At 37.3% G+C, this 23,394-nt stretch overlaps 1 protein-coding gene and 1 pseudogene across 5 annotated transcripts in view; both read left to right on the top strand.

Annotated features, from left to right (window-relative positions):
* Mfsd8 (major facilitator superfamily domain containing 8) overlaps positions 1 to 23,394 on the top strand; it is a 48,885-nt gene that overhangs the window by 8,361 nt on the left and 17,130 nt on the right. For 2 of the 5 annotated variants that reach the window (XM_004854957.3, XM_021236476.2), the window contains exons 3-7: positions 136 to 179; positions 6,996 to 7,236; positions 8,049 to 8,162; positions 11,026 to 11,170; positions 12,654 to 12,709. In XM_004854957.3, coding sequence (XP_004855014.1) covers positions 136 to 179; positions 6,996 to 7,236; positions 8,049 to 8,162; positions 11,026 to 11,170; positions 12,654 to 12,709 — 600 coding nt within the window. Of the gene's footprint in view, positions 1 to 135; positions 180 to 5,028; positions 5,156 to 5,554; positions 5,725 to 6,995; positions 7,237 to 8,048; positions 8,163 to 11,025; positions 11,171 to 12,653; positions 12,710 to 23,394 lie in introns of those variants that run through there. The other 3 variants (XM_087193272.1, XM_021236479.2, XM_013075906.3) reach the window with 3 other exon arrangements.
* LOC101699489 (serine/threonine/tyrosine-interacting protein pseudogene) lies at positions 3,818 to 4,394 on the top strand (annotated as a pseudogene).

The raw sequence follows: 23,394 nt of genomic DNA, 5'->3' as shown, positions 1-23,394 counted from the left end.
GATACATTAGGAATTTATGAGCCTAAATTTATAAATTCAGGATATTTTAAAATCCATGCTATAGATCTGAAAGTTTTCTTTGTAATAGTGGTTAAAATATTATAATTATAAATAACTAAGTTTGCCTCTTCACAGGGTTTTCTATTGTGATAATGTCAATATGGCCTTACCTCCAAAAGGTTTGTACACTTCAATCTATTCTTCTCTGAAGTAACTATACTAGTAGTAACTCTCATGTACTTAAGCCTTTTCTAGAGAATCTCTTTGGTACTCTGTAGTTTAATCACTACTACACTAGCTTGATGTAATAGTTCTTTAAAGGGGAAGTAGGGTGATCATATGCCTTATTGTTCAAAGCAGAACACAGTTGGAGTAAAAGTGGTGCTACACCAGGACACTAAGATGTTCCTGGACAGTCACTACATCCTATCACCTACCCTCCCTAATAAGAAAAGGAAACCAGGGCCAGGCATTTAGCTCAGTGGTTTTGCCGCCTGCTGCGCAAGCGCCAGGACCCGAGTTCAATCCCCGGTACCAAAAAAAAAAAAAAAAAAAGGAAACTGACCTAGAGATATTCTAAATTTCTAAAATGTGTAATGCATTATTCTGAGAAATAATTTCATGTTTTTTTCATAGAATTAATTTGGGTTGTCAGGTAACATTTGTGAGAAGAATAGGTAATATGCAGTTGTCACTTTGTAATCCTGGGGAATTGGTTTCTAGCCCCCGGCCCCCAAGGATACCAAAATCTGTATGCTCAAGTAAGTCCCTTTTATAAAATGATGTATTTAATCTGCATATGTCATCCTGTAAACTTTAGTCATCTCTAGATTACCTGTAATACCTAATAAAATGCAACTGCTGTGGGATATAATAGGGGAACTGGATATGGAATGTATAAGACCTCTCTGTAGTATATATATTGATACATTTTTCTGTAAGTAAAACTATTCTTAAAAAAAAAAGGCTATTTTAAAGTAAAATGTTTATTTTAAAAATATTTCTACATAGCAAAATTCCTTTGTTTCTTGGCATCTTATCCAGTCTTTTTAAGCTCCAAAAGTCTCCCAGAAAAGTGTATTTGTAAGAATTAGTTCTACCTAGCACAATATGTTGAATTTTGAAAAGGTACAATCCTTTTCATGCTTTTCAAAGGTAAGTTTATTGAGTATGTGAACTGATAACTGTTCTTTTAGCAATACAAAAACAACTTTTCTGGACAGACATGGTGGCACAAACCTGTAATCCCAGTATTCAGGAGGCTGAGGCAGGAGGATCTTGAATTCTAGGCCAGCCTGTGCTACATAGTGAGTTCAACACTATCCTTTATTACACGACAAAGATCTGCCTCAAAAACAGAACAAAACTAAAAACTAAAAAAAGTGTCAGTTTTCTCAAGAGATTTCATGATACTTTTGAGAGATGATTGGTGCCAGGCACGACACTAAACTGTCAGTCCTGTTTGACAGATGGAGAATTCCGGCTGAGAGGACAAGTTCTTTGCCCAAGGTCAGATAGCTACAGAATGGCAGAGCCAAACCTATCTGAAGTGAAAATCTGGCTCTTTGCCACAGTTCTGGTGGGTTTTTTTTTTTTTTGGTACTGGGGATCCAACTCAGGACCTTGCACTTGCGAGGCAGGTGGTGGAACCACTGAGCTAAATCCCCGGCCCATAAGCATTATTTCTACTTAATTTTTTTTTCTTTTTTGGTACCGGGGATCGAACTCGGGTCCTTGCGCTTGCTACAGTTCTGTGTTACTACTGCCTTGAATATTTTTAATTCTTAATTTAAGGTAACTATCTCTTATAGAATAGTATGTTGCAGAATATTGCCGGGCTTAAAAGCCATCTGTGTGAAAGATAAAGCTCATCAAAATCGCTCCTCAAAAGACACAAACAGATCTGATAGTACTCTGAATTCGTACTTGCTGCCCTGGCCCTCAAGTAGGAAGCAGAGACATGATGCTTTAGGATGTGCTGCCCAAAGGTGAGGTTAATCTCCAGGGAGACTCACATTCTTAAAATTGAGATTATCAGGGCTGGCGATTTAGCTCAGTGATTTCGCCGCCTGCTGCGCAAGTGCCAGGACCTGAGTTCGATCCCCGGTACCAAAAAAAAAAAAATCGAGATTATGAATTGGAATAATCGGTTATTCTGTAGTCCCAGGGTGTTGAGAGGAATACTCATACATGAGTTATGTTACTATCACGTGATTAGAAAAATGACAGAAAAAAAATGCACAGAAATCATTCTTGTATATGTAGCATTCATTCAGTGGGTACTGTATGCTGCCATACTGCTAAGCACTATACATATATTGGCACAAATAATTTTCATAACAGCCCTGTGTGGTTATCCTCATTTGACAGATGAAGAATTAAGGCATACTATTTTTTTTTCTTTCCAGTACCGGGGATCCAACTCAAGACCTTGTGCTTGCAAGGCAGGTACAGTGTCACTGAGCTAAATCTCCGGGCCTAAGGCATACTATTTATTTTTCCAGCCCATCAGGATTTTCCAGACCAAGATAAGTAGAACCTGGCTAGGAAACTCCTTGATGACAAGGACTGTATATTCATTTTTGTATCTCTATTGCCTCACATACGTTTTTGTTACAGAAAAGGCCTCAGTGACTATTTTCTTGTGTATGTATGTGTGTGTGGTTTTTTAAGACAGCGTCTCGCTATGCAGTCCAGGGTGGCCTTGAACTCGCTATGTAGCCCAGGCTAGCCTCGACTTCACAGCAATCCTCCTGCCTCAGCCTCCCACGTGCTGGGATTACAGGTGTGCACCAACACACCTGGCAGCCTCAGTGACAATTAATTGAATAAGTGAGCGATTATCAAAAATACTGTAGTTGAGCTTGAAATATCCATATATATATATCTGAGTTCTCAGAACAAAGCACTGGTGTTTCTGGAACTTTGATTTTTGTCAATATCATTAAATTTCTAGAGAAGAATATTTTGAGGTTCAGTAGCAAACACTATGGTTTGTTTGGGTTTTTTTTAATTTTTAAAGAAGCCCTAGATACTTTAACTAAAGTGACCAAAACTAAACAAGTTGACAGATTATCATATTACAAACAGGTAAAAATCTAGAAGTACGGTTGTGTGTGCACATGTGAGAGAGACATTGGCGGCTTGGGGTATTGCTAATCCAAATGAAGACCTCCTGGGGACTTACAAAATCAGCAACGCATGAGGTGTTTTTTGGCCCTGCAGAAGATGGTGGGCTGGAAGAAATGTGGAGGCCAGGGAGTGAGAGGTTGGAAAGGCACTCCTGAGAGAAGGGGCGGTGGAACAGCCCATGCAGAAAGGCCCAGAGGCACGGAACTTGGCTCAGCTTGGAAACCTCAGTTTCATGACTGGAAGTTGAGGGGAAAGAGCATGCAGAGAGTTGAGGCTAAAGAGCCAGGTTAGCTTTAGAGCTCCTTTTTTTCTGTTGTTCCGGGCATTGAACTTGATCTACTTTTTAATAATAACTGGTTTCGGCCTGAGGGATGCGGAGACTGGGGGGGGGGGGGGGCGCCAGCAGCATGGCGGCCAGGCCGAGCCACCCAACCCTCCTCTTCCCCGTAGCCACCATGCCGCCACCGGAGTCGCTGGGGCGTCCTGGCCTGCGAGTGGTAGTTGGGAGCCCTCCTTCCTTTTGGCGCCGCGGGCCGGGCCATGGAGGACATGAAGCTGGAGTTCCCCTCGCTCCCACAGTGCAAGACGACACCTAGGAGTGGACCTACCGTATGAGACGAGAGATGCAGGAAATTTTACCTGGTTTGTTCTTAGGCCCATATTCTTCTGCTATGAAAAGCAAGGTATGAACTTTAGGTTAGGTTCACCAAGAGACTTTAGTAACCAGCTTTCTCTGCTACCTATACCACAGAAACGTGGAATAACTCATAATTTGCATACGACAAGATATTGACGCAAACTTCATTAAACCAAATTTTCAACAACTATTTAGATATTTAGTCTTGGATATTGCAGATAATCCAGTGGAAAATATAATACGTTTTTTCCCAATGACTAAGGAATTTATTGATGGGAGCTTACAAACTGGAGGAAAAGTTCTTGTCCATGGAAATGCAGGGATCTCCAGAAGTTTTGCCTTTGTTATTGCATACATTATGGAAACCTTTGGGGTGAAGTTCAGAGATGCATTTGCTTATGTGCAAGAAAGAAGATTTTGTATTAATCCTAATGCTGGATTTGTCCATCAGCTTCAGGAATATGAAGCCATCTACCTAGCAAAATGAACAATACAGATGATGTCACTACTCCAAATAGAAAGGTCCTTATCTGTTCATTCTGGTACCACAGGCAGTTTAAAGAGAACACATGAAGAAGAAGATGATTTTGGAAACATGCAAGTGGCAACTGCACAGAATGGCTGACTCAAGAGTAACATTATAGAGGGAGTGAATTTCAGTTTGAAAGAGAAAATACTAAAGATGATGATAATGTAAAGTGGTGAAAACACAAGTAGTTTCCTTTCAGTTACATGTTGCTTCCAGAAATGTTTCTCTGCAACATGTTAAGAAGATGTAGGACTTCTGCAGTAGACCGCACTGATGGTTTTACTTTTTCTTTTTTAACTTTACAGTTTTATTATAAACTAAGAATTTTGGACTTGCAAAGAGTTATTATTACAATAATGCATTTTTCATACTTGAATTTTATTTGTATGATATAAAGTTATTTAAACAAAATGGAAGTTGGGGGATTTGTTTATCATTTTTGGGTAATTTATAACAAAAGAATTTCCTAGGGTTTGCTACAAATTCATTTTGTGTTCTATATATTACATTTAAAAAATAATTTTACAGTTACATTTTATGATGGAACCCAATATAACAGAAGTGCAGGCATCTGCCACTTTCTTAGTATAAGGCGGTAAATTAATGATCATTTTTAAAACCCTTAAAAAGCAATAATAACTGGTTTCGATTTGATTCTGAGAACAATATGATAGAGATCATCAGAGCTGGACAGAGGACCAGAGACATGATGTACTGTTTCTGTTGTAAGGGGGAGAAACGTCCTGGGGCACAGATAACAGCGCCTGAGTGACGCCTGCCATAGTCTGTTCTCCTGAAGCATTTAATTTTTTTTTTTTTGGTACAGGGGATTGAACTCAGGACCTTGCACTTGCGAGGTAGGTGGTAGAACCACTGAGCTAAATCTCTGGCCCAGCATTTTACTTTATTGCTACAATTAGAGCCAAATATAGCAGATTTCAGCTTCCCAGTCACTGTAAACAATACTATCCAGTTAAAAGGAAAGTTTCCACCATTCTCTAGCAGATATTATAGAGCTATTCCCAAAGGTCAGCTCGCTTCTCTACACGAAATGAACTCTTGACTATGAAGAGCTGATATCCAGAGAAGATACTCATTTTTGTCTTCTAATCACTAAACACTTAACATTAAAATTGAGTTTTCGTTGCTATTTTGAGAATTAATTTTTATGATATGAAATTATTAGTTTGTAATTAATAGAGAAGGCTAAAGAAGCTAAAAGTAATATTCCTGAGTAGAAAATGAAAATCAGAGTGCCTAAACTGAAGATATTCTTTTTCTTTCTTTTTTTTGGAGGGGGGGGGTGGTTTTGAGATAGTCTCTCGCTGGATAGTTCAGGTTGGCCTTGAACTCACTATGTAGCCCAGGCTGGCCTCAAACTCGAAGTGATCCTCCTGCCTCAGCCTTCCAAGTGCTGGAATTACAGGTATGCCACCCTGCTCAGCACATAAAAAAGAAGATATTCCTTAGATTAGGATTTTAAATATTATGTATTATGATACTTACGCTCACCTCTCATTCTCCATAATGAAAAATGTGCCTAAATGCATGTGTATATACACACAACAAATATATATATAAATATACACATATATATTTGTGTTTCTCTGGTTGTTTTTGTTTTTGAGACAGGGTCTTGCTTATGTAGTTCAGGCTGGCCTTTAAGTTACTGTGTAGCCCAGACTGGCCTTGGACTCACAGCCCTTCTGTCTCAGCTTCCCAAGTGCTGAGATTACAGGTATCCGCCACCACATGTGGCTTGTACCTAAATATTTCTGTTTTAAGCTACTTAAAACTACCTTTAGGAAAGAAAAGTCCATGATTTTCTTTACTATTGTTCTACCACTTATGTTTGTTTAAATGTATTTTCTAAAAATTAATGATCATTTTTCCAAACCATTATATAGTTTACTACATTTTTAAAAATCTATTGATTTATAATAGTCTATTTTCTTAAACTAAAGTTTTTCCTGAATGTATTTTTTTTCTGAATTTTAGTCCTTCGGTTCTTCCTTCAATGTTCATTATGATATTTAAACCCTTTTTATGGCGAGGGTGTAGCTCAGTGGTGAAGGATGTGCCTAGCGTGCATGAGACGCTGGGTTCGCTCCCCAGTACTGTAAACAAAACAAAATCCCAAAACGAAAAGCCAACCCCTCTTCTAAGTGGGTGAAATCCTGAATTGTGTATGTAGAAGAATTTGTGATAGTTTTAATAGTAAGAGAAATGACTATAAATGACTATAACTTTTGTGTTTTACAGATTTGACTATTGTGCCCAGCTTTAAAAAACATAAAATGCTAATAGGTGTTTTGTTAACGGGGAAATATAAATCTCAAGAATTGTATTCATAAGATTTAAAGAATATCTCATTCAATATTTTATGAAGTTACTGATATATATATATATATGTACAATCATTGTCTTTTTTAACAAGATTTTGGTAAACCATTAATTTCTATAATTTTAAAAGATGAAACTTCCCAAGCATTTTTTTCTTGTGTACAGTTGATTATTAGCACATTTAATTGTATCATCAGTAGTTTGAATCCCTTACTATGAATAATAGTGTTAGAAAAGCTCTATGTTAGAATTGTTTTTATTTTTTATTAGTACATTTTACATGTTCAGATAAATGTGCTAAGTTTTAAACTTTGTTGGATAACAATTCTTAAAGCATTGTACTTTTCTCTGCAGATTGATCAGACAGCTGATGCAAGTTTTTTGGGCTGGGTTATTGCTTCATTTAGTCTTGGCCAGATGGCAGCTTCACCTTTATTTGGTTTATGGTCTAATTATAGGCCGAGAAAAGAACCTCTTATCATTTCCATCTTTATTTCGGTGGCAGCCAACTGCCTCTATGCTTATGTCCATGTTCCAGCTTCTCATAATAAATACTACATGTTGATTGCTCGAGGATTGGTGGGATTTGGAGCAGGTAATATATTTGTTTGTATATGTTTGGTCATATCAGGTTCACATTCACCCTGATAATGTATGGCCCTCTCTCATCTGTCCTCATTCTTTCTCAATCTCGTAGCCTATAGCCCAATGTACAGATCTCTCCTTAAAAAGATACAATAGTTTTCCTATAATTTTGCCTTTGTTCATGACGTGCCCATTACCTACAGGTTCTCTTTTGTTCTTTTTCCTTCAAGATGCAGATTAAGTTACACATTTTACATGAAGCCTTCTCAGGCTACCTACTCCTTAATAGATGATTATCTTCTGTTATGTCTCTGGCACTTGCTTTTAACCTTGCACCGTTTTCACCCTTTTTTACCAATTAGTAAACTTTTTGCAATTAGAGACAGTTTATGATACTTTTTAATGTACTGTGGCTCCCACCAGAGTCTCTTGAACATTGTAAGCACTAAATAAAATTTTTCCTCTTTCTTATATCACAGATCTTTGCATCCAGAGTTTGTGATGCCTCTCTTTTAAAAATAGTTGTAACAATAAGTATTTTGCCATTCAGTCAGAGCTTTCTGAATATTTACAGTTTGATAATCTTTTTTTATACTTTTATACCATTGTTTTCATTCATTCAGAACTGTGTTTTCATATTACTAAAAGTACCATGTCCCAATAATTCATGCATTTGCGCAATAAGAATATCTTACATGTGTTGTATAATTGTGAAAGGGGAAGAAGTGACCATACTGTTGGCCAATATTTATTCTGTATAAAACCAAATTGTATTGAATTTTATAAACCAAAAGATATTTGGATTATTCTGTCTTTTCTTAGGAAATGTAGCAGTTGTTAGATCATATATTGCTGGTGCTACTTCCCTTCAGGAAAGAACAAGTTCCATGGCAAATACAAGCACATGTCAAGCATTGGGTTTTATTCTAGGTCCAGGTAGGTGTTTTTCACATGTAATCTGTAACATTTAAATTGTAAATAAGGATCAAAATGTATAATAGATAATGTGAAATAGGAAGAAAAGGCCCAAAGGGGAAGGGGAAGGAATTAGAGCGAAGGGAAAGGAAAGAAGGGAAGGAATAAATATGAGAAAAGGAAAAAAAATGGAAACAAAGTCTTAGTAAATAGGCAGGGATGAAGGGGTTAATGGGAGGCAGGGGAATGGGGAAAGAAATAAGAACCAAGGTATATCTTGTAAAGGTACAGATTGCCAATGATGATTGTGATTATATTGCATACCTAAAATGTACCAATAAACTTAAAAAAAATAATTGGGAAAAATATTTTTAATTACTGCATGTTTGTAATATATAATGTTTACGTTCCTTGTCCATGTACATAATATATGTGTGTGTGTGTATATATAATTTTTTTTTTGGTAGCAGGTATCAAACTCAGGACCTTGCGCTTACGAGGTAACATGGCACCACTGAACTAAATCCCCAGCCCTGTACATAAGATATCTTTAATTCCTTTTTTCCATCTCCTTTCCCTCCCCACCTTCCTGGGAGAAGTTGAATTTGAAGTTCAAATGTTAAATGTAATGCCAGTATAAAGCCTTGTGGCTGAAGGGAAAAAGGGAAGTAACTTTTTTGCTTTTTAATATGCTGGGAATCCAACTTACGATCTCAGATATGCTAGGCAAGTACTCTACCACTGAGCCACATCCTCAGCAGGGAGGGAGACTTATTTTTCATCCAGGGGGGAGTCTAGGCTCATTTTACGTTGTTAACACATCTCTAAATTAAGTGCTATTTGTCCCATTTTATAGATGAGGACACCAAGGCATAGAGCATGTGAGAAAAATTGTCCAAGCCCAAAAGGGAGATGTGGGCTTCAAACTCTTTTCTTTCACATTTTTATTAGTACATGTTTGTGGTACATAATAGTTCCATTCATTATGGGAGTTGGTACATGTACATAACAACTTAATTCTTTTTATGTCCCCTACCTTCTCCTGCCTCACACTTCCCTTCTCCATTTGCAAAAGTCAGAATTAACTGTTTCTAGACCACTTTTTTTTTTTTGGTACCGGAGATTGAACTCAGGTCCTTGTGCTTTTGAGGCAGCGGTTGAACCACTGAGCTAAATCCCTGCCCCAGAACTGTTTCTGACTCTGTCAAATAATCCATTAGCTTGATATCTGTACAAGAATTTATTTTCTTTTTTTCCATTTATTTGGAACAAAATTTTTTCCACTGAAGGAATTAAGGAAGTTATAGGAAGTTCTTTTCCTTTTTATGCTTTACCCATACCTTTAAGATTTTTCTTAGGTTGAAGAAAATGAAAGAACTTTTTAAAAGCTTACTTTTCCTGGGCCGGGGATTTAGCTCAGTGGTTTCACCACTTATTGCACAAGCGCAAGGACCCGAGTTCGATCCCCAGTGCCAAAAAAAAAAAAGCTTACTTTTTCCAAAGCTTCCATCCTTTTGCTGAGAACTTTAAAAAAAAGAGTGAGGTTTAACACTTCTGCAAGGCAAATTAATTTTACTGAGTAGAAAAATTAATCATTTTTATGCCTGGAATAATGTTCAATAACACAGAAATATATACACATATAATTGGTTCATGGTTTGAATATTGTGATTGTATAATCAGTTTGACTGTAACTCAGTTTACTTTATTCACATCTCATCCCCACCTTACTTTCCATTACTTCCTTCAGTTTAGGTAAAAACAGTTTGGACATGGTGGTTCAGGAGACTTAGGGAAGAGGATCGCAAATTTGAGGCCAGCCTGGACAGTGTAGCAAGACTGTCTGAAGATAAATTAAGAAAAGGTTGGGGTTATAGCTCTGTAGTAGAGCTGTGTCTGTGTTTAATCCTGAGCACCTCAAAAGAAAGGCTCAGCAGAAGAATCTAACTCATGGGTTTACCAAAAAACCTAATAATTTGATTTAGTATTCTATAATAAATATAAGCACAAATATAAAATAAATGAATTTTAGTTCTGTATTTTATATTACATAAGGACTTTATCTGAGTCTTTTGAAATCTGCTGTGAATGTGGAGGACAGTACCTGGTATAGACAAAAGGTCTCAGTAAATATTATGGCTCACCTTAAAAGCTTTCTATCTACCTATCTATCTAACTGTGGTACTGGGGATTGACCCTAGGCCTTTGCACTCAGCTGTATTTCCCAGTCTTCCTTAAATTTTTTTATAATTTTGAGACATTGTCTCACTAAATTGCTATGTTGCCCAGGCAGGGCTTGAACTTGCTGTCTCCCTGTCTCAGCCTCCCTTCGTGCTGTGGTTACAGGAGTACACCACAGTGCCTTGCTAAGAAGCTATAGAATTTAAATTTCATGTGGAGTTTTTTGCTTTTGTTTTTGTTTTTTTAAAGACAAGAAGACATTGGAACTGGGTAGGTGCTCCATGGTAGAGTCTGTGCTTAGCATACATGAGGCTGTGGGCTCAGTCCTCAGAACCACCACCCACCCCTGCAAAAAAGAGAAGATACTGATAAATCACTTTAGATACAAGTCCTTATGAATGCAAACATCAGTGTCTCAACGTTTTTCATTATTGCTTCCCTAAGGTGCCATTTTAGACACTTGTGTCCTAAATCCTTTATCCCCTATGAAATTCTAATAATTAAATAGTCTATCAGATATTTATGTATATATGTACCTCTGTGCTTTATAAAGTGTATATAACAAAGAACCAGTTTTCTTGCCCCTGATGAGACTGCTGCATGATATCGATAGATGATTCCATGTTACTTCCAGTGGGAAGTGTTTTATATTTTTTAGCCTGTTTCTCTGATGTAGTAATTTGTCTGTGTACATTTTAATAAGTTTTTCAGACTTGTTTTGCACTGATTGGAGAAAAGGGTGTGACATGGGATGCGATTAAGCTGCAGATAAACATGTACACTGCACCCGTTTTACTTGGCGCCTTCCTGGGAATTTTAAATATTATTCTCATCCTTGCTGTATTAAGGTAATTAGACAGAAATGGTAAGCTATTTTGTTGATTATGAAATTTAATAAACCTTTTCATTATTGGAGGATAATTACCCCATCAGTCTTTATTTGACTTCTGATGTCTTTCATTGTACTCATATTTTTTGATCAGCTTAAAGTATGGGCATCGACAATAATAGGCAACTTGTTAATTGAGAACAGATTATGAAGATCTTTCAACATTCAAGGTTTGGTTGTGATTTACTAAAACTCTAAGAAAGAGAATGGCAAGAAAACAACATTTTCAGTAGATTAATGGCTTAGTATCAGCCTTAAATACACAGATTACTTGACTCTTATCTTTTACATATTAGAAGAAATTTTCCAGAAGTACAGAAGTTGTGTTACTTTTCTTTAGAGTGCCTTATCCATTGTCCAAAACCACTTATAAATAATATTTAAAAGCACTGAAAAATTTATGGTAGACCATATATACTTTTAGGTGAATTAGGTGTCTTTTTCATTTATGGTGTTAATATGAAAAGAATTATAGCTGGGAGTGGTGGCTCATGCCTATAATCCCAATGCTCTGGGGGGCTGTGGCAGGATTGTAAGTTTAAGCTCCAGCCTAGGTAATTTAATGAGACCCTGTCTCAAAATGAAAAGAAAAGGGCCAAGATGTAGCCCGGTAGGTAAGCCTGGGGTTCAATCCCCAGTACCACAAAACCCCCCCAACTCCCCGCCGCCGAAGTTCTAGATAATGTGAAATAGGAAGAAAAGGTCTAAAGTGGAAAGGGAAGAAGACGTGGGGTTGGGTAGGAGGAAGGAAAGAAGGGAAAAAAAAATATGGGAAAAGAAAAAAATGGAAACAGGCTTTGTAAATAGGAAAGGGTGGAGGGGTTGCAGGGAGGGCAGGGGAATGGGGAAAAATAAGAACCAAGATATATCATGTAAAGGTACAAGTTCCCAGTGGTGAATGTGATCCTATTGTACACCTAAAATGTACCAATAAACTTAACGAATGAAAAAAAAACCCCAACCTTTAAAATCTATTGTTTATATTCATTAGTAAGAAAAGAAACAATACAAGAATCTCCAAAAATAGAACACTGGCTATCATGAGTTCCCAGAGTCCCACAGTAGCATGTACCGCTCTTCCCAGATACAGTATATACTTTCATTTTTGCTTTTTAATCTTCTTTTTCTCTGCCCATTTACTCTGTAGAGCTGGTTTCTCCCGTGCCCGTTCAGTCTTTACTTTTCAGATAAACTTTCAACACCATTAAAAAATAATAGAACGCTACTAATAAATTTAAACCAGGCCTAATGGCCCATCCTCATAATCCCAGCACTTGGGAGGCTGAGGCAGGAGGATTGCGGTGAGGTTGAGGTCAGCTTGAGCTACATAGTAAGTTCAAGGCCAGCCTGAACTACACAGCGAAACTCTGTCTCAAAAAAAAAAAATTTCCTATATTATACTAAGCATTTTATAAAGAAATGTTTATGTTTTTCTTTTTAAGAGAACATCGTGTGGATGACTCAGGACGACCATGTAAAAGTATTAATTTTGAAGCAGGTACTAATTTATTTGATTAAATTACTTTATCATTATCAGAGTGCTTCTAATGATTGTGTCTGTTTAGTATTTACTTTGACTTTTCTTCCGAGGATAATGTAGTGGGTGCCTGGGGAAGATTTTGAAAGCTAAAAGGTACCTAAATTTACTTATTTTGTAGGTAATACTGGGGATTCAACCCAGGGCCTTCTCAGTAAGCTACATGCCAGTTGTTTATTTAGTTATTTAGTTAGTTTCTTCAGTACTGGAGATTGAATGGCTTCCCCAGCCCTTTATTTTGAGACAGGGTCTTGCTGAGTCACTAAGTGGCCCAGACTAGGCTTAAACTTGTGATCCTCTTGGCCCAGCTCCCTCAATTCTGAGATGACAGGAATGTACTACCACCCCAGCTCTAAGTTGGTTTTATTAAGGAGACCTACCCATCTCATCACTTGGTGTTCATGACTGGCAAGGTTAAAACCAGTGCTAGGAATCACTTTGTCTTATTTTCAGAGAGTAATGTATTAAAACTTTTGAGATTTTGGAGTGATTTCAAAAACTTTGCTACCAAAATTGACTTTCTGTTTCAAGCAGTTCTTAATCATCTTAGCATAATAGGTATGGTTTTGATTTCTTACTTTTATGCTTTTCTTATACTTTACAAATGTATATTTTTATCCTTTAGATTGATCTCTGATTTATAAATAAGTACCCAGTCTGGTAAATAGGTATATTTTGCCAAATAAGCTATTATTTAAGTACTAATTATGGTTAAATACTCCTTGGCCAATGTCCTCCCAGTGAAGAATGAAACTTGGTACTTGCTCTCAACAAGTTTATAATATTATGGAAAAGTCACTTTTCTATTTTACCAAGCACTTTCATATAAAATCATTTTTAAATTTTAATACATCCTTGGCTAAAATGTATCTGGTAAAAACTCCCATACTTATTTAAGTTGAAAAGATATTTGTCTTAGATTTTTGTCAATGTGACAAAATACCTGAGAAAATCAACTTAAAGGAGGGGAGATTTATTGGGCTTATGGTTTCAGAGGTTTCAGGCCATGGTCACTTGGTGTCATTGCTTCTGGGCCTGTGGTGAGATGCTCTGTCTTCTTGGGGAGCCTGTGGTGGAGCAAAAATTTCACCTCATGGTGGAGAGGATGGGCCAGGGACAAGATATAGTCCCCAAGGCACACCCCCTGACCCACTCCTTTCAACTAGGCCACACTTTCTAAATTCCCATCACCTCCCAGTAAGTATAGCAAATTATAAACCGTCAACTAATCAACCCACTGATGACATTAAAACCTTCACAAATCCAGTCTCCTTCCAAAACCCCACTTCTGAACATTGCTACAATGGTGACCAAGCCTCCAAGACATGAGGTTTTGGGGGGCATTCCGGATACAAACCATAGCAGTATTCAGATTTAAAGAGGTTATGGGATAGGACTATTATTTCCAGATACATAAATTTTAAATCAATATAATAATGTAATCTTTTCTTAAAATTGTTATATTTTAAGTCAGTGCTTGCAGTGTAGCATATATTTTTGAGATTCCTCATTAAACCCAACCATAGGTGTAGGCTACAAGAAATTAACCATATATGAAACAAATTCCAGTATGACTCAGGGCATTGTTGTTATATTAGTTAAAGGAGTCAACGTTGGTGAACAGTTCTCTTTGTGTGACTAATAATACTAGTTTTTGGCAAGCACTCTACCTCTGAGCCATATCTGAGGCCCTTCTTTGTATGATTAGAAAGCAAGGTCAGAAGCCTGTGTTGAATGTCTAAGCTTTGTAATTCCCTCTACATATAGCAAACTATTTCCAAACTATTGGGGAAAGAACTCCTTAGGAGTTCTGAGATAGAAGTATAGGCTATTATGAAAACAATATGGAAACTTCTGTGCTGTAGGAAAGCTGTATGTACCATGTCCATGCCACCCACACTAAAGATAGCAAAAACAAGCACATTCTCTTACTATTTACATAGCTTATGCTGAATAAATAGATGTATAGGCAACATACTTCTCAGTTATAGCTTATAGTGAGTGTACAGGTATAACTTCATGGTTCAAGAGAAGTCAATACATTCACTTTGTCCTCCTGCTTTATTTTATCTTCAATTTCATTGACTGATACTGATTTATTTAGAATTTTTATATCTTCTTGATTCAGGTTTGATAATTCATGTATATCTAGGAATCTGTCCATTTCTTCTGTGTTTTCCATCATATTAGAATACAAGTTCTAGGGCCGGGGATTTAGTTTAGTGGCACCATGCCTGCCATGCAAGCACAAGGTCCTGTGTTCAATCCCTGGCACGAAAAAAAAAAAAAATACAAATTCTCGAAGTAGGTATTGATGATCTTTTGGATTTCTGCAGGATCTGTTGTGATTTTACCCTTTTCATTCTTATTTTAAATTTTATTTTATTGGTACATTTTAGGTGTATAATATAATGACATTCATCATTGGAGATATGCACCTTTACATACGCTATTGGTTCTTATTTTTTCTCCCTTCCCCTGGCCTCCCTTCAACCCCTCCATCCCTCCCTATTTACAAAGACTTTATATCCATATTTTCATTTTCTCATACTAATTCCATTCCCTTCTTTCCTTTCCCCTACCCCTCCCACTTCCCCTTCCCCTTTACCCCTTTTCTTCCTATTCACAGTATCTATTATACCTTTTAGTCTTTATTGACACTTTTCAGTTTCTCACACTAGAGAAACTATTAGTATTTACACATGTGTCCTATTTATTTCACTTAAGAGCATTGCCTCAATGTGCATCCATTTAGCTACACATATCTCTAATTTCTCATTTTTTGTGGCTGAGTAGTACTCCATTTTATTTTTTAAAAACCACATTTTCTTTATCCAGTCACCAGTTGATGGGCATTTGGGCTGTTTCCAACTTTTAGCTATTTCAAACTGTGCTGCCATGAACATGGGTGCACGTATATCACTGTGGTATGATTCTTTTAATCCTTTGGGGAAGATACCCAGCTTGGGAATAGCTGAGTCAAATGGGACTTCTAGTCCTAGTTCTTTGAGGTATCTCCATACTGATTTCCACAGTGGTTGCACCAGTCTACACTTCCACCAGCAGTGGAGCACGGTTCCTCTTTCCCCACAGCCCCACCAACATTTGTTATTGGTTGATTTCATGATAGCAGCCATTCTTTCTGGAGTGAAGTAGAATCTCAGCGTTGTTTTCATTTGCATCTCTCTAATGACCACTGATGTTGAACATTTTTTCATATGTTTATTTGCTATTTCTACTTCCTTGTGTGAGAAATGTCTGTTCATTTCAGATGCCCATTTTTGGACTGGGTCTTTAAATTTGGGAGGTCTGATTTTTTAGGTTCTTTATAGATTCAAGATAGTAGACCTTTGTCTGAGGAACAGCAGGTGAAAATTTTTTCCCACATTGTCAGTTGTCTCTTCACTCTGTTGGTGGTTTCAGTGGCTGTGCAGAAGCTTTTTAATAAGAAGAGATCCCACGTGTTGATTGTGCTAGTTCACAGGCAGCTGAGGTTTTGTTCATAAAATCTTTTCCTACACCAATGTCTTCAAGAGTTCTACCTAACCTCTGTTCCAGCCAGTTCAGTGTTTCTGTTTTAATATTGAGATCTTTGATCCATTTGGATTTTAGTTGAGTGCGTGCTGAGAGATATGGGTCTAGTTTTAATCTTTGGCAAGTTGAAACCCAACTTTTCCAGCACCATTTATTAAAGAGGCTGTCTTTCCTCCAGTGAGGGTGTTTGGCTCCTTTGTCAAAGATGAGGTGGCTGAGTGTATCTGGAATTGTTTCTGCGTCTTCTGATTTGTTTCCCTGGTCCTCAGGTCTGTTTCTTTGCCAGTACCATGCTGTTTTTATCACAGTAGCTTTGTGGCATAGTTTGAAATTGGGGGTTGTAATACCCCCTGCCATATCTCTGTTAACTAGAATTGCTTTTGCTGTTCTGGGTTTCTTGTTCCAAATGAATTTTTGAACTGTTTTCTCAAGGTACATGAAGCATGCTGCTGGAATTTCAATTGGGATTCCATTGAATCTATATAGCAGTTTTGGAAGTATGACCATTTTCACTATACTGATCCTACCCAGGAGCAGGGGATGTCTTTCCATTTTCTGATATCATCTTCAATCTCTCTCTTCAGAGTGCTATAGTTTTCAGAGAAGAGGTCTTTGATTTCTTTTGTTAGGTTGATTCCTAAGTATTTCAGTTTTTTGGATGCTATCGTGAAAGGAATTGTTTGCCCTATTTCTCTCTCAGTGAGTCTTTTGTTCGTGTAGAGGAAAGCTATTGATTTTTGTATGTTGGCCTTGTATCCAGGTACTTTACTGAATTTAATTATTAAGTCTAAGAAGACTTTTGGTGGCGTTCTTGGGGTCTTCTATATAAAGTATCATGTCATCTGCAAATAATGACAATTTGACTTCTTCATTTCCTATCTTTATTCCTTTTATTTCTTTCTCTACCCTTTTCATTCTTAATTGCATGGATGTGAGTCTTTACTTTTTTTTAATAGGGTTGGATAAGGGTTTTGTCAGTTTTATTTAATCTGTCAAAGAACCAGGTCTTCAATACATTGATTCTCTGCATTGTTTTCCTAGTCTCAATCTCATTAATTTCTGCTGTGATCTTTATAATTTCTTCCCTCACATGAGCTTTGGGCTTGATTCATTTTTCCTTTTCTAGAAGATTGAGGTTCAACATTAGGTTGTTTATTTGAGCTCACTCTGCTTTTCTGGTTTTCTTTCTTTTTTTTTTTTTTTTGGTACCAGGGATTGAACTCATGACCTTGTGCTTGCGAGGGAGACACAGTGCCACTGAGCTAAATCCTTGGCCCTCACAGTTTTTCTGATATAGGAATTCACTGCTATAAATTTCCCTTTTAGGACTGCTTTCATTGTGTCCCAATATTTTTGATATGTTTTATTAACATTATCATTTAATTGTAGAAACTATGATTTCTTCTTTAATTTCATCTGTGACACATTGGTTGTTCCAGAGGGTGTTATTTAATTTCCATGTTTACGAAATTCTTGTGGTTGCTTTTGCCATTGATTTCCAATTTCATTGCACTATGGTCCGATAGTATGCATAGAATAATTTCAATTCCTTTGCGTTTACCTAAGCATGTTCTATGAGCTAGCATGTGGTCTATTTTGGATAACATCCTATGTGCAACTGACAATGTATATTCTGATGTTGTGGCGTAGAATACTCTGTAGACATCTACTAAGTCTAGTTGGGTTCAATTTTATTTCTTTGGGTTTTTTTTCTGGTTGTTCTGTCTATTTGTGACACTGAGGTATTGAGGTCCCCCATTACAGTTTTATTAGTGCTTATTTGATTTTTCATGTCCATTAGTATTTATTTTATATAGTTTGATGCAGTGGTATTTGGTGCATGTATATTTATGATTGTTATCTCTTCCTCTTGGATTGTTCCCTATACAAGGATGCAGTGACCTTGTTTCTCTTAATCAGCCTTGGCTTGAAATATACTTTGTCTACAAAGAGAATAGCTACCCCTGCTTTTTTCCAGGTTCCTGTTGCATGGAGTGTAGTTTTACATCCTTTGACTTTCAGTCTATGAACTGTTTTTTTTTTTTTTGGTACTGGGGATCAAACTTGGGACTTTGCACCTGCGAGGCATGCGGCAGAACCACTAAGCTAAATCCCCGGCCCAGTCTATGAATTTTTCTAAATTAAGTGTGTTTCTTGTATGCAGCATATGGTTGGATCTTGCTTCTTCATCCTTTCTACCAGTCTCCTTCTTTTGATTGTTGAACAGACCATTAACATTGATGGTCATAACTGATATATATTGAATTATCCTTGTCATGTTATTTTCCTGTTGCTGGTTCCTTTTTTTCCCTCCTCAGTTTAATTGCTTGCCTTGCCTGGTGGATTCATTTTGTTTGTATTCATGGAGTTGTAGTCCTTGTTATCTCTTTCTTAAATGGCCTTCAGAACATTTTGAAGTGTTGGTTTGGTGGTTATGAATTACTTCAGGTGCTCTTTGTCATGGAAGTGTCTTATTTCTCCATCAATTTTGAAACATAATTTTGTGGGGTACATCAATCTTGGTTGGAGTTTGTTTTCTTTTAGGGCTTGAAATATTTCACTCCAAGCTTTCCTTGACTTGAGGGTTTGTGTTAAGAAGTCTGCTGTGATTCTGATGGGCTTTCCTTTGTAGGTGATTTGTTTCTCTCTTTGAACTGTTTTTAATACTCTGTTCTGGGGTTAAATTTCTGGAATCTTGACTTTTATATGCCTTGGTGTAGTTTTTTTTTTTTTTTGATCATGGCTAATTGGATTTCTGTATGCCTCACTTATCTGTGTCAAATTTTTTTTTTCCTATGCTTGGGAAGTTTTCTGCCATTTCTGTGAACAGGTTTTTTATGTCATTTTTTATTACCTCCTGATTTTTCTTGGTCCCTCGCTATTTTAAAAAAATATTTTTCATGATTGCTAACCACAATCCTGTGTTCTATATCTGATATTCTGTGTTCACATTAGCTCATTTTGCTGTGTGTGGTTTGAATCAAATTTTTAATCTCCTGGATATCTGTTTGAATCTTTTTAATGGATTCCATTTCTTTCCTATTTTGGGCATTCATGGTTTCCGTTGTTTTCCTGAGCTCCTCTATTTTTTTTTATCTGTATGTGCTCTAGAGTCTTTCACCATGTCTTTCATTATGGTCACCATCTCTATAATTATCTGAGAGATTATTTCTGATTTGATTTTTTTCTATAGCCTTATTCATTTGCTTTGGTACTTTCACTGTTACCACTTCAGAGAAGTCCAGGTGGGTGGCTTTTGGATTGTTCCACTCACTGTCCACTGGGTTTACCTTTGGTGAGCTGAAAGTCTGGACAAGTTGCATCTTGTTTAAGTGTCTTTTGATTTTCTTTCTTTTTTTCTTTAGTTTAATTCCTGGGTTGATGTTTTTAAATTGCTTTACAAGTAGCTTTATTGCAAGTATTTAGAACCCTTTAGGAATGACTACTTCTCAGAGATGTCTTCCAGGTGGCTTTGAGTTTTGAGTGTGTTGTAAGATCCTGCCTCTTCAATTTATTGGGGATGATAAGTTGCTGCCTATTTGGCCTACCCCCTGATTCTTTAACACTGGCCTATAGTGTTGTTTATGACTCTTAGGCAGTCTCAGTCTTTGCACACCAGGAAGTACAACTGATTAGAACAAGTATTATGCCTTTACTAAAGTAGTACAATGAGCAATAACAACAGCATGAAACACAGCTTAGAAAATGACAAACTATGGAAATTATTAATTTGCCACCTTTAATGGCATGAACTAAATTGGTAGTTACATAACGAAAATCTAAAACAAATCAGAAAATTGTATGCAATAAATAAGCCTTCCATATGGCAATTTTATCCTTATGGGAGAAGATTTAAAAGGGCTGTGATGGGAAAAAAATGGATAATAGAAGAAGAGGAAGAGATGAGAAGCAAGGATGGAGGACAAAGGAAGATTTTGCAAACTCTGTGAAACTAGTGAGGAAGACGAGAGGGAAAGAGAGAAGAAAGAAATAAAAAGAACAGGACAAAACAACAAAAAAACTTGAAACAGTGTTCACACATAAAAAAACAAGAATAATCAACAGCAAAACAAAAGCAAAAACATAAGAAAAGTAAGTCCACTTTAAGGTGTGTCTGCTGTCACTGGTAGACACAGGGCACACAGTGCTAGATCTGTGTTGATTAATTTCAGCAAGTCAGCTATAGATATACAGCAGGGTAGTGGATAATTCCAACAAGCCTACACCTTTAGTTCTGAAACTCAGGCTGGTTTCTGCTGTGAGGCTGAAAATTGATTTGTTCAGCTTGCAATGCTCTGTGCCTCCTGCTGGCTTGAACTCAGCTCCCTGATGCTTTAAGCTTGGCTCCTTGACACTTGCTCATTTGAACTTGGTTCCACCTCACCCCGACATTGGGTGCTGCTAGATGGAACCAGCCCACAGCTACTCTGAATTTAGAGTTCAGTTGGCCTCTCTCCAAGATGTCTCCTGGCCAGTCGCCCTCTCCTGGGGGCCATCTGAACCCAAAGAACTCACCAGCCACTGCACCTGCTGTGTCCACCACTCCGTTCCACTGGTATGTTTCTGTGGATGCCTCTGGGGTCACCAGTAGTCACCATGCATCTGCAGAATCAGGCCACCTCTCCCATGCAGTGAGTCAGGGTTCAGGGACAAAGTGCCACTTGCCACATCCTTCTACATGAGGTCTCTTCCCTCTCCCTGAGGACTTCACTTCTCACTTCAGATCCTTGCTGGGTCCCTGGGACCCACTTCCCTCTGTTCTGTCTTCCTCATGTTGCTATATTCCAGCATCTGGACACCAAATCTCAGAGAGGACGTTTCTCTGCTGTTCACTCCATCATCTTGCTGGAAGTCCTCTGCCCTCCTGCTCCATCAAAACTGTTTTTTCTTTGCAAAAGTATAAGGATTTTTAAAAATGGCATTGAATGTCTCAAAGACATTGGCATAGGAAAAGACTTTGTGAACAAAACCTCAGTAGCACGGGAATTAGCACAAAGAATCATCAACTGGGATTTCATCTTATTAAAACGCTTCTGCACTGCAAGAGAAACTACCAACAGAGCTAAGAGACAACCTACAATGTGGGAAAAAATTTTCAGCAGCTGTACCTTAGACAAAGGACTACTATCTAGAATATATAAAGAACTGAAAAAAATCAGACCCCCCCAGATTCAAAGACCCAATTCAGAAATGGGCATCTGAAATGAACAGACATTTCTCAGACAAAGAAGTAAAAGCAGCAAATAAATACATGAAAAAATGTTTAGCATCACTGGTCATTCAAGAGATGCAGATGAAAACAACACTGAGATTCCACCTCACCCCAGAGGGAATGCCTGTTATCAAGAAATTATCCAATAACAAATGCTGGCGGGGGTGTGGTATGTGGGTACATTGTTGGTAGGAGTGCAGACTGGTGCACCCACGTGGAAATCAGTGTGGAGATACCTCAAAGAACTAGGGCTAGAGGTCCCATGTGACCCAGCTATTCCCCTGCTGGGTATCTTCCCCAAAGAATTAAAAGAATCCTACCACGGTGATTTTTGTGCACCCATGTTTATAGTGGCACAAATTGTAACAGCTAAAGCTTGGAAACAGCCCAAGTGCCCATCAACTGGAGACTGGATAAAGAAAAGGTGTTTTTTTTATAAAATGGAGTACTACTCAGCTATAAAGAACAAGAAACTAGAGACATTTACAGCTAAATGGATTCATATTCAGGCCATCCTCTTAAGTGAAATAAATAGGACACACGTGTAAATACCAAATAGTTTCTCTAGTGTGAGAAACTGAAAGTGTAATTAAGGATTAAAATGATTAAAACAAATAATTGATAATTTGAAATAGGAAGAAAAGGTTCAAAGGGGTAGGGGTGGCAGGAGGGGAAGGGGAGAGATCAGAGTTACAGGCTGGAATCTGGAAAGAATCCATATATAGATTGTGTTTAAAACTATAGGAAGAGATGTAGATAGAGACTAGGCTGGAGCTCATCAGTGTGTTGGGAAGGAAGAGTCACTAAGATCAAAGGAAAGGGGTGTGTTTCCAGAAGAAGCACATACAATTATGTACAATACACAGTACATTTATCACACAGTGTGATAAATGACTGTTACTGTTTTATTTACTTACCATAACATGCTGTGCTTTTCATCCTTTAGAGCATAATCCTACTTACATAAAAGTTTACTGTAAAACAGTGTGCTGCTATGCCAGTGGTAGCCTCATGTATCTCGTGTTTAACTGCATATCTGGATAATATTAAGGGGCCATCACAGGTGGTTGACATATACCTTCTCAGTTTGCACTTAGAATTGGCACTCTGTGTGGTACTTTGCAATTCACACGGATGAAATTACATAATAACATATTTCTCAGATTATATTTCCATCATGTCACATGACTGTATTGAAATTTAAATTTTAAAAAATTGGGCCTATGTGGAGTCTACTAGCTAATTAGAATTATTTTCCAGACCACTATTTGTTCAATATTAGTTTTGAAAATCTTTCTGAAACAAATCACATTGTTTGACGTCTTGTTAATGCTTGAGATTTTTTTTTTTAATTATATGGAAAAATGTTTAAGTACTTTTCAGTTTTGCTTTGGTTAAGTTCTATTATATTTGAACATTATAGTTTTTTTCCCTTGCATTGCTGTTTAGTGAATGATAATAAAATTATATATTTTTTAAAAATGGCATGATGACAGAAGGATTTTTACTAAGAATTATTTCATATAGCATTTAAATATATCTATATTTAAAAGCACACATTGAAGTGAATCATAGAACTGGGCATTGAGTTAGTAAACTATTTGAGTTCTTCAGGAAACCATTTTAAGTTTAAGGTTTAGGAGGCTAGAGATATAGGTCAGTGGTAGAGTGCTTGCCTACCAGGCATAAAGCCTGTAAAAAATGTGTGTGTATGTGTGTACATAGTTGCAATATAAAGTCAGTTATCAGTATATGCCAGGTGTGGTGGCTCATTATAACAGTAATTCTAACTACTCAGGAGGCTGAGACAGGAGGATTACAAGTTCAAGACCAGCCTGGGCAAGTGAGACCTTGTCCCAGAATTTAAAACATCTAAAGATCTAGGAATGTACCTAAGTGA

This window comes from Heterocephalus glaber, unplaced genomic scaffold, assembly GCF_053883595.1.
Source record: "Heterocephalus glaber isolate CG9 unplaced genomic scaffold, H.glaber_assembly_v1.0 deba00001586, whole genome shotgun sequence".
Lineage (NCBI taxonomy): Eukaryota > Metazoa > Chordata > Mammalia > Rodentia > Bathyergidae > Heterocephalus > Heterocephalus glaber.
The sequence above is the reverse complement of the archived record's forward strand: the minus strand, read 5'-3'. Positions and strand labels throughout refer to the sequence as shown.